Source organism: Neospora caninum, chromosome X (assembly GCF_000208865.1).
Source record: "Neospora caninum Liverpool complete genome, chromosome X".
Lineage (NCBI taxonomy): Eukaryota > Apicomplexa > Conoidasida > Eucoccidiorida > Sarcocystidae > Neospora > Neospora caninum.
In genome coordinates this window covers 5,901,819-5,913,660 of record NC_018396.1, presented here as the reverse complement: position 1 = coordinate 5,913,660, position 11,842 = coordinate 5,901,819, and the positions used below count along the sequence as shown (strand labels likewise).

Here is an 11,842-nt window from a genome sequence, read left to right as displayed (position 1 = left end):
GTACATTAACCTCACCCAACCGCAAGCCTGCCTTTGCGCTTCTCAGTTCTCGTACGAGCATTCTCCGTGATGCGTATTCCTTTCTCCGTGTCTCCTTGTCTCTTGTTTCTTGCAAGTAGGAGGAGTGAAAAAGCTGCAGACGTCGTGGAAGTCGCGGTTTTTTGTACAGTTCGTGCTCCACCCACCCCCCTCCCAGGAGTGTACACATGTGAGTCGTCCCTCCCAAGACGAAGGACCCAGCATTTCCAGCATCGAGGCGAGAACAGCTCGCTCGTGTTTTCCCGTATCAAGTTTGCAAGTTTCCTTCTTCACGGATTGTTTGTCGCTAACGACTGACTGGTGTAAAGTTCCCCCTGCTTTTGTCCTATTCCCTGCGCAGCGTTTACGCGATGCCAGCCCGCCTGCAGGGGGCTGCTCCACACATGCTGCCAGTGGTTGGAGCACCAGCGAAAAGCGCAACTCCTGGACCAGACCTGCAGCAAAATGCAGCGTCTTCTATCGTTGCACATAGCAGTGATGAAAATGTGATTAACCCCAACTTAGTAGCTTTTCGTGTCACGGGAGAAAATGGTTCGTGCATGCTCAAGTCTCCATCGCCAGCGCGGAAACGCTCCCCGCTGGTGACCTCTCCTTGTCCCCGTACCACCGCCTCGGCCACTGTTGCTGACTCCTCTTCCAACAATGACCCTCAACACACACCCTCTTCAAATGTATGTGCTGTAGCGAACTCTGCTGTAGGACCGACTCCTGAAGAAGCGGTTGCGAACCGCTCTTCCTCGGGGAGGATAACGTCGGAGCCGGAACCGTCTCCCGTGGTTCCTTCTCCTGTCGGTCTACACACACACACGGGAGTAAGAATGTGTGCCAATTCCACTCCTCAGGCAGGAGTGGAAGACGCATCCAGTGCGGAAAAGCGAGACAGTTGCCCAGCAGCGGCTGTGCCCGATCTCACGACAGCCACCGATGGTGTAAGTGAGGAGAGCCACGAAGCGGAGGTTCCCGTTTTCCCTCCTGTTTCTGAAGACGAGTTGAATAGCTTGCCAGATCGGGGCAGCCCGGATGACGCGGGGGACACCCAAGAAAACCATAATCATACCTCATGCCGTTCTGGGGGGGGAGCAGAGCAGACGACACTTTCCCCGGCGACCGCGGGCGGCAACAGAGCCCCTAACGCACGGCGCGGGGGTTCTGGAAGAGCAACACGGGGAGCGAGGAGTTCCAATCGCAACTCGGCAGGCCCCGGCTCAGCTGGTGGAGGGGCGACAGGCACCAAAGCGGTGGCATCAAAGCCAGAACAAGAGCGCATCCGCCAGTTGTATGATCCTCTTTGGAGGGAGTCCGAGCAGGAACTTCAGCTTGTCCTCGCGCAAGGGTTGCCGGTAAGTCGATGTGAGACTCTCGCATGGAAATACGCGCTCGCTGCACGGCCCAGGAGCTCCAGGGGTGTTGTCGCCAGATCGTAGAAGAGCCGTATATGCCTTATCGTAGATAATGGAAAACGCTTGGCCGGAGCAGAGGGGAACAGTGCCTCTCTGTTTGAACCCCATTTTCTTGCTGGTTACCGGAATGAGATGTGCGGCATTTGTAACACAGTTTTCTTCCGTCCCTCCATCCGTAACGTGGATACTCGCGATTGATTGGTTTCGGTTCCGCTCACATCGTAGAACCTGAAACTTTATTCGGATTTCCCGTCTCCCCCGGTTGTGCTAGGGTAGCGTTTCGAGGAGCATTTTCCCGTGTAGCAGTCAACGTTAGAAACTGGCTGTTCTTGAAGCTTCGGTGTCTGGCCGAAAAGCCCGGCTTCTTTACCTCCCGCAGAGGCGTGAGTTTTAGAGGACGGCGAATGGAGACTTCGGTGTTGTGAAAGTCTGCTGTCATGGAATGCACACTGTCCTCACGTTTCCGAACACTGGCGCACGCCGCACCGTCGAGTGAATTCTAGCCTGCATGACAGAGAAATTCTTACAATCCCCCACAGGGCGCGTCGAAGCTCCTGCGACACTTGTGATTTTGGTGCTGGGGAGTGCCCGAGAGCGACTGGTGGCTGCAGATTAAATCTCAGTGTGGTATGGTCCTATCATGTGCGGTGCTCAAAATCAAGCGTGTCTTCTGGTATCTGCTTTTTCTCTCTGAACACCAGGAAGTGGACACGTTGACGAACCCTCAAGTGTACCTGGAACTGAAGCAGAAGCTCCTGCAGGCGCCGTCTTCGCCTCAGAGTTCCTCCGTAGATGACGAGGATGCCGGGAGCAGAACTGACAATGAAGGTATGTAGACATGCAGGAGCGAGCATTTGCGGTCTTTGCTATGACAGATGCGTCTTGCTGAGGGGTTGGGGTAGCTTTGCGTTTTGGCCTTGGAGAGAAGTCACAAGGAAGCGTCGTTATCCAGTCGGAGCGACAGAGCGGTGAGGGGCGATGTCAGCCATCAAGGTTCTCACAGGCATTAGTCCAGTGAAGAAAGGGCTTCTCCAAGCTCTCGAGGATTGCCACAATTTCAGGTGCAACCTACGACTTACGGCTTGGGTCGGGGAGCACAGAAGCATGAATCGAAACCTGCTTCGAGAGCGTGGTGGGATTCCCGCGCGGATCCCCTCACCACCCTGCAAGATGTGGATGCGGCTTGGTTACAGATGCCTCTCTGAGTCCTCTGAAGCGACTTCTTCGGGCGCTTTGTGACGGATCGAGTCTGCCGCTGTCGGCCCTTATTGTCGAAGTTCAACGCGTTCTCCGCGATAGCACTGACGGGTCGCCCACTGAAGACGTGACCGATGAGACACTCCGAACGCTTCTTCCCGTGCTCCTGTCTCGAAGGAGGTAATCCAGGCAGGGGAGTTTCACACGCTGTGTCGGCCGGGAGCGCCATGGCCCCGCCGTAGTAACATACCGGAGTGGTGAAGGAGTCGAAAAACTACGAGGCTTTTGCTGCCCAAAGCGAACAGCGTTGTGCTAAAGGGCCCTTTGCCCCACAGCGGCGGGAAGCAGATTCGAAAATTGTGGCGACGGGTTGTTGGGATATACATCTATATGCAATGAGGGGTGGGAGATGCTCCGTAGCCCTCTTGAAAACCGACACCTGGTTCAGTGCAATCAGCACAGATCACATGCCTGTTCGAAGGTTCCTCCCTCATCTCTCTCCTGGCTGCCTGCACTGTCCATGTGTTTGCGATCAGCTTGGGGGTTCCTCGGCAGCGCGGAACTGGACTGAGTCCAGGGGGAACAGCGGCCGCAGGAAGTTCTGAGTCGCCACCTGCGGCGGCTTCGGCCTTGCCGCCGTCTGGTGCATGTGCCGGCCCCGCCGCCACAGCGGGCAGTGGTGCCTCCTTCTCTTCCTCGCTCACAGACAAGAATGAGGACGTGACTCCCAGCTCTCTCTGGGTCTGGGAATCTGCGTTCCTCGAAGGCCTGCCTTCAGCCTTCAAAGAAAAGACGCGGAAGGATCGAGACAAGCGCGGGGTACGTTCTCCAGACTGGTCACTCTCTCGATCGAAGAAACGCGCAGCGAAAGGAAGCGGCCTTTCTGGTCTGGCTCAGCCTATGTCCTCGCGTGTAGAACAAAAAGACCACTTGCCATGTTATATATATATATATATATATATATATATATATATGGGGTGGCTGTAGGATTTGCGGGGCTGTGTGCGCTTTATGAAGGAGTACATTGATGTGTACACATATGCGTGACTGAACAGTATGCACGCAATTCTGTCGCGTCGCAAGAGCTGCAAAGGGCACTATGTGAACAGCTGGAAATGAGTGCGAATGCTAGAGCGTCTACCGTCCCTGTGGCGTCTCTCAGATGATCTCTCGGAGAGTGCGCAGCCTGGTGCGGCTGCAACAGGCCATCGAACAGGGTGTTGAAAAAGACATTTTGGCGGCGAAAGAGAAAGCGGAGGCTCTGAAAAGAAAGGAGCAGCAAGAAGAGGAGAAGCGGCGGGAACAGGAGCTTCGCCGGCGACGGGCGGAGGAGGCCCGAGCGGAGCGGGAACGCGAGAAGCGTCAGCGGGAGGATGCAAAGAAGGAGAAAGAGAAGGAGAAAGAGAAGAAGAAGCAAACTGTAGAGGAACAGGTGAAACATCAAGGCTGCCAGAACATGTGGGAGAAGAACTATATTCACTTTTTGCCTCAAAATGCAACTGTGGTCGTCGAAGTTGTAACTCCCACCTGGAATATCACACTTTGCCAGCCGTATGCGCTAGTGTCCGGTGGATGTACAATAAAGAATAATCGATTGAGGCGTATGTGAATGTGGATGCATGTGGAAGTGCAGATGCGGATGCACACGTGCTCATCCAACGCTTAACATTTCTTCCGAATATATATATATATATATATATATATATATATATAAATGTGTTTAGGAGAGAGATGTGAGGTGGGTGCACGCGGTATGGCTACATGATCGCCTTTCCATTCATGAAGTATTGGTGTCTTCAAAGCGATTTGCGCCTGGCCGCAACACCCCTGTGATGCGGTTCATGAGTGGCCTTCGTGGGAGTCCGCCGCTCCTGGTCCCCAGGAAGCCGCTGCTCTTTTCTCTCCTGTCTTTGAGTGCTGGCGACAAACTCGGCTTCGCTGCGTCTCTGTCTTTCTGCAGAAACAGACGCCGCCCCAGAAAGTGCCGCAGAAGACAGAAAGCAAGAAGGTGGTGAAAGACGCACAAGCGATGAAGGGCCAGCAGAATTTTATGGTATCGTGGCTGACGCGTAAACCGTCGCGGGTGTCTTCGCCGTCGAGTCCCTTCACAGGGTCCGCACCTGCGGCCGAAGCTTCGGCCGTAAAGCCAGTGGAGGGGAGCGATTCGCCAACGACCAGTATGACGCGCCCTGCGTCTTCTCTCGCTTCCCAGTCAAGTGCTACATGCGACGATCCCATGGGGGAGGAAAAAGAAGAACAGCCGCCTGGAAGTGACGATGTCTCTCTCGAGACGCGAAAGGCCGAAGACGCTGCACGCGCGAAGGCCGCCACAGAGGCGGAAATCTGGAGAGTGCCCGAGGGAAAGCGACAGGAGTTCATCGACATCGTCCTCAGGCTGCCGCAGCGTAAGAAAAGGAGCATTTTTATTTGTTCAACAGTCATACAGAACGGTGATCGTAGAGAGCTTGGCCAGAAACCTCTAAAGCGCGGGGTCCCACGTGCATGCATGGACCTACCTATCTATACATTTGTGCGTGCGCACGCCACATTGAGTTTCAGATGCGCGTGTTGCGTTGCCGTGTGTGTGGTCGCGTTCGAGAAAACGGTATGCAAACGTACCGTAGGGCATCGCAGAGGGTTAGGCTGCACATGTTTTCCGGCGAGCGTCTGGTCAGTGGGGCGTGTAAAACCGATTTCAGTCGTAGGCAGGAGAGATACACCGTTCCGTCACGGGCAGGGATCTCCACGGATCCAGATCTCTTCTGGTTCTCCTCTTCCGGAGATGACACGAGGCAAATGTGTGAGTGCACGCGGGTGGCTTAAATTTTTTTGTGCTCCCCTCTGCAGCGCTGTCGCCCCTGTCTGCTTCGTCTTGCGAGTCGATACCTTTCTTTGACAGTAAGTGGGGGCTGCATGCGCAAGAACTGTCGTTTTTTGTGTGTGTTTACCGAAATGAAAGCAAAGTCATCCGTCAAAGAAGCAGCGTGGTGTTAAGGGGCGAGGTTGCCCGCCAGCGCGCGGGTTTCCTTATGCGCACAAAAAGCATCCGGAGGGTTTTCTCTGAAACCGTGAGTCTTTTTGGGATCTTCTCTGATGTACCGCAACCGAAGACGTAGATTGGGTTCGAAGGAAAACGGTAGTCGGATATAGAGGCAGAGGCTGGGCGAACTGTGGCGGAGGTCCAGCTTGGAGTGAGAGAAGTGATATCCATCTGTGCTTGTCTTTTTCCTTGTGTGATCTCGCATGTGCGTCGTACAGATGAAGAGGCGGGATGTGGCGTCAATGCCGAGGAGCGCCTGACGGAGTTTGTGGAAGAATTCGCTCTTCCTCACACGGCGACGCTGCGAAAATTCCACACCTTTTGCGGTGCGTTTTCCTGTCAGTTGTAGTGGGGTGCTTCTCTTTTGGCGCCGTTTCCTTGCGGATGCCGCAACCATACACGTCTCTTCGCTAGCTATACAAGCCTCTCGCCCCCTGGGTGTAGAAACGGAGTCGATGGTCAACGGACACGGCTTCACATTTCTCCGTAGCGATAACTGATGGTCCGTCCGAGCAGAGGGAAATGAGAGGGGCTCGAAAGGACCTCATATTTGTTTTGTGGCTGTCCTAAGGGGTTCTATTTCCCGGTAGCTTGAGGAAAGGGAAGGGCTTCGAGGGCGTCTTGCCTTCCTCGTTTTAAACGAACCGCGCGTCGTCTTTTAGACAGCTACGTATATATATCAGACGAAAAAGAAGCGTTCCTTTGTGTCTCAAAGGCTTCCGGCATGCATGTGTCTTTCGATTTCTTTTTCGTCCACAATTTCTCGCCTGCATACCGTCGGCATCGTTCCTGTCTTCGGTTTGCTCGCCTCGCCTCGACGACTCCTCTCGTTTCTTGCCATTTTCCGCCGAAGCACGTCCGTATCGGCTCGTGTGTGTTCAGCCCAGAATCGGCAATTTGTTCACAAGCTTCCCGTCCAGACGCAGACGCCAGCTGCCACAGCTGCGCCCGCAGAGAGCAGCGGCGTGTTGAGTGGTTGGTCTGAGCAGTCTGCCGCTGGCGTCCGTTCCTACCAACAAGAAATGCGAGAAATCAAACAAGGTTTGACCCTCACCGATTATACAGACAACAGTCTTCGCGATCTGCCCTACCTCCGGACTGCCTGGGTCAACTTGGATGAGTGGAAGCGCCCCGTTCGACGCCTGTTGCTTGGCAAGCAAGCGAAGGTGAGGGCGAGAAAGAGAGGAGAGGGGCTAAGGGAGATCGAAAGAGACAGAGGGGCAACGGGCGAGCCGCATGGAAGGCGGAGCTGGAAGATCGGAGCAAGGGAAGAGAGAGACGAGTGTTCTGTTTGTGTACTCGCATCTTCACGCCCATGTCGTTTGGTATGTGTAGGAATGTGTGAGAGCAAAAACTGCATAGGCGAGAGCTCGTTTTGTCTTTTTTCTCTGTCGCAGAAGTCGAGTGCGTGCGAGCAGTGGGCTGAAGAGAGCTGCATTGACTACGATCGCGATAGTGACGAGGAGTGGTTTGAGAATTTCGATGTCGACGACTTGGACGAAGGAAAAGACGAGGAAGAAGAAGAGGAGCTGGAGGGAGAAGAAGACAAAGACTGGCTGGTAGAAGATGACGACGAAGGAAGCGGTGCTGGTCGAACGGGCTTCGGACACTCCGTCCGCTTTGAGTCTATTTGCGACTGGCACTGGTCCTTCGAAGGAGAAGAAAAACCGAATGCGCTAGATGCAGGTACATAGAACGAAAGCAGTATGCATGACTTCGAGCGTCAGAAAAGCGCAGTAGATGAACTACTTCCGTAGGCGGGAAGCAAGAGATTTAGCAGTGGCCATTGTCGTACAGGGACAGAGGCGGCGGAGTACAGGGCTAACGAAGGCCAGGTTAGATATTCCGCATTGGAAGGGGGGGAGGTGGGTTAGGAAAGGCACATGCAAAAGTAGAATGTGGAGAGGAAGGAGGTGGACAAATAAGCGGGGTATACACGTTGCTGCAAAGAAACAGCTCTTATGTGTGGGAAATGCATCGGGGAGCTGTACGTGCTGCAGTTGCCGTATGAGCCTTCTGTTGCACGACCTCTCTCCAGGAGTAGATCCCTTTTCCATCAACTCCGTGCGCGACCGGAACTGGGTGAGCATCTACGGATGTGTCGTCGATGACTGGGGTAAGACAGACACGGAGCTACGGGAAAATGCAAAAAAGGAACCAACCATCTTCACAGTGCATGCAAGCCAACGCGACATGTTATGCTGCAAGGAAAGTCATCTACCTCCTACATTCCTCATATGTATATAGATGCATATATGCATAGTTATCCCGTTTCATCGGTAGCTTCCAGCCAATGCTGAGGCTGTCTAAAGCGGTGTGTTGTTGTGGGGGATTGCTTCCATGGTTGCTTCAAACGGACGTGTCACCTTCATCTTCGTTGGCTTTGAAAGAAAAGGGCTTTCATTTTTCCTTAGGTCATGCTGTATGTCCTTTCCGGTTCGTCTGTGAACGAAAGTGAACCTGTGAGTGAGAAATACGTGGCTGTTGTCATCTTCGCAGGCGGGAAGCCGTTCGAGAAGCTCGAGGCCGCTGTTTCCGCGACAAGCCAGAGGAAGAAAATGACTGACGAAGAGCTGTGCAGTCTCTTCAAGTTTTCCCACGCGAAAAAAGACTCCAAGACGAAGCTCATCGCCGATTTCCACAAACTGTATGTCGCCCGTGTTGTTATTGTTTTTCGTGCAACAAACCGGAACGGAAGAATCAGGTCTTCTTTGTCGCACACGCACACAAAACTGAACTGGGTAGCATAGAAGTCAGTAAAGCGGCTGCGGTGCCAGTAGGTTCGCTCGGCAAGTGGCGAGGGAGAAGTAGCTGGAAGTAAAGAATCCATAGTAGAATTCCAGTGCCCACGAGCATTGGACAAGCTAGGTGCGGCCACCTGTCTGAGGCTAAACTAGCGAAATAAAACAGAACCTGGTGACGTCGGTGGCGCGCACTCAGATTCTGCGTTTCGGGCAAGCGTCTAGACGTACGGAAGGGATTTATACAAGTGGGAAAACCGATTTCTTCAGCCAGCGAAACCGTGGTGGATTCATACGGAGGAAAGGCGGCCATCATTGGTGTTTCTTGGCGTCCTCGTCTGGAGAGGGAGGGAATGCTGAAAGCGAAGCGTGTCAGAGGCGTTCTGCTCAGTTGCTTCAGGCGGCGAAAAGAATGAGGTGGATTCGTCGATCGTGCATGGAGGCTTTACGCGGCGCTGCATTTCTTCATATTTGCCAATTGTAACTGAATATGTTGGTTCCTTTTCATCTGGTGACGAGCGGGAAAGTTTAATGTCACCGTGTCCTGCGACTGTCGATTTTCTGCAGAAATAAGCATCTGACGAAGGCGGATTTGGAGCGGAGATTCAAAGAGCATATTGTATACGAACGACGGCCGGAAGACAAACAGAAGGTGAGAACCGTAGGGAGGGACAGTTGGTGTACCGTCTTGCTGTTAGTGGTCCCGCCTGTGTGTTGGGGTTAACAGTCGATCTGCAGCTCTTTCCCTTGGGACATCTTTTCGAGCGTTCTCCTTTGTGTCATTTCCAATTGTGTCCATCATTTTCAGAGATGGTATGTTTCAGCTGAGGCGACGGAGGCTTTCAATCTCAAGGAAGACCTGGAGTCGATAGCAGCTGTAATTCTGTCAGAGGAATCATCCAGTCAATCCCCACCAACTCAGCAGTCGACAGACGCCGCGTCGTCAGCAAGCAGCTTCGACGGCCCTCGGGTACCGAATTCGGGGAACTCATCCAATTCTCCGCAAGGATCGGAGAGCTCTGAAGCTGCCAATTCCGAGTCTTCATCTGGAGTACCTAGTGCAGGAACTGGAGTTCAGGGAAAGGGCGGAGGCTCACAGCGCACTGGCGTCGTTCCTGGGCCTTCTGTGCTCGTACAGATTCTCCGGCAGACTCCTGAAGTGGGTGCTGGTGGTGCAAAGAAACCACGGATACAGGACGCGAGCATGAGTGAACCTGCGAACGCAGTCTCGGTAGCTGCCCAAAGTGCATACAGGGCGGACGGTCAATTGTGTCCGGGCGTAGCATCATCTGCTCCACTCCCGCCAGCAGCTCCGTCCCGCAGCCGTGCTCAAAGAGAGGACGAAGGAAACGGAACGAAGTCTAGAATGGATCAGCATGCAGGCGAGTTGGCCGGCGGAGCCCCCACTAATTCCGATCAGTGTGACCCATTTCGGGATCTGGACCCCTTCGCCTCAGCCACAGCAACAGCTCTGGTGGCAGCATTTTCTGCAGAAGCTGCGGCACTGACTGCTGTCGAACAAGATTGTCCTGGTAGTTCAGCATCTGCAGTTCATGTTGCCGCTGCTGCAATGGCGGCGGCCACACTAGCAAGAGAGATGGCTGCGAGTATGGCGGAAACACAGGAACCGCTCGAAGGGCGTGTCGGATTTGCCGGTAGGAAAGCTCTGAGGATCCTACAGAATGGGAACGATGGCACGCACGAAGGTGGGAGAGAATCAGAAAATATACGCGCCGTGATTGGTCCAGCTGGCACTTGCGACGCTGGAACTCCGACAGAGGTCTGGAGGCTGAACCGGGGGGGCAGCGGTGTGTCTGGCGAAAACGAGGGAGCGACTCCTCGACAGACTAGGAAACCTTCTACAAGGAGTGATGACGCTGAAGACCCGGACGATAGGCCCGTTTGGGGAAAGCGACGAAGAAGTGATGGGCAGGAGGACGCGTCGGGTTGTGGATCGTCGCCCGGGAGTTCAGTTGGCACGACAAAGAAAGTGAAACGGGGGTCGGCAGGGACGGCAACGAGCGTGGTACCTGTAAAAGGCCCCCCGCTGAAGAACACTCTGATAACACAATTTTTCCGAACGGTGCCAACCGGCGAGAAGCGTTCACCGGAGGGACCTGCGGAAACACCATCTTGAAATGCTGTGTGATCAGCGTGTCCCGCCAGTGAGTCAAAAGGATTTCGGTGAAAACGGAAAGCTTGTCTGGAACAACTTGGTTGTTTAATGTGGCTTTACAACTCATCACCATGTTCTGCTTCCGTAATCATGTCATAAATTTATTCCGGGACACCCGTTCACACACTCGACGGGTACGTGGAATTTTGCCCAGCCATATAGCCCCGAAGGAAAACAGCATGAAAGGATTCACCGGGACGCGTTGTCAGCAATACAAAGAAGGCACTAAAAAGCAAATCGAATGTTTCGAAATAGTGAGGTGGTGAAAGATGACAAGGCAACTCGCCACTGGCTTAGTTTTGCTTACGCGCGGTTAACGCCTGACGACGGGGCTTGATGCTCGAAGCAGACTACGCAAATCATTTTCGGCTGCTTGTAGCATTTGTTTTTTCCAAGCTAATTGAGGGGCAGGTTGCCACAGTTAACCGTTCAATTGAGGCTTTCGGTTGGTGGCACACGATTACTTGTAAACGACTGACACTGCTCTGGGAGGAGCCCAGATCGGGAACGAAAACCTTCGGGAAGAAGGGCGTATCAAATCAGTGTATCAGGCAGGTATACGGTCCTAGGGAGAGAGGCAAAGAATGCACCTGTAGAGAGCTACGGTGAGCAGCCACGCGAGAGTTAGAGGAGCTCCATAAGTCCTTCCCCGCTCATAGACATGTAAGTGCCATGACCCTCCATTGGCAGAAACCAGCTTCCTGTTGTCACGACGCTGTGTCGGTAGGTGGCATTTGAGTCGGATTTTTCCATCTGTAGTAATGTAATGGTTGCAAGATCACCTCAACGGTGGTGCTGCATGATACGAAAGGTCTTTCAAGGCGAACTCACCTAGCGTTGCAGTCCGTGCAATTGAACGAGAAGTCGGACGGGATGTGAACTCTTTCCTTGATATCGTCGTTAGCAATCAAATGGCTACGCTCAAATGGCATTTCGCTCTCATCTCGTCCACCGGCAGTCACATTTCCTGTTCGCGGGGTCCAGCGGCCTTTTTTGACGGGGAAAAAAGAAACACATTCACCCACGTCTGCAACTGACGAGTCCTGCGGACCGAAGTCTATTCAATAAAATTCTAGACGTGCCCGTTCCTAGAAGCATGCTTCATCTTCTGTCGCTCACTTCTGCAACTTGGATGCAATATCCGAGGCTAGACCGGAAGAGCTCCAGTATGACGGTAACGGGGCCGTTCCGCGTGGTGCCTCACCCTGTCGTCGAAGAGAAGCATACCTCCACGATCTTTTAGATGAAG

At 53.6% G+C, this 11,842-nt stretch overlaps 1 protein-coding gene across 1 annotated transcript; it reads left to right on the top strand.

The window, feature by feature from the left end:
• Positions 1-857: 857 nt before the first annotated feature.
• NCLIV_051710 (conserved hypothetical protein) lies at positions 858-10,554 on the top strand (the record flags this gene model as incomplete). The annotated part of the gene is made up of 14 exons (XM_003884724.1): positions 858-1,379; positions 2,141-2,267; positions 2,633-2,816; positions 3,173-3,455; positions 3,799-4,152; positions 4,597-5,041; positions 5,484-5,534; positions 5,895-6,002; positions 6,559-6,842; positions 7,074-7,362; positions 7,715-7,792; positions 8,176-8,323; positions 8,985-9,069; positions 9,226-10,554. The coding sequence occupies 14 exons, from the start codon at positions 858-860 to the stop codon at positions 10,552-10,554; spliced, it is 4,287 nt and encodes a 1,428-aa protein (XP_003884773.1).
• Between the last annotated feature and the right edge of the window lie 1,288 nt (positions 10,555-11,842).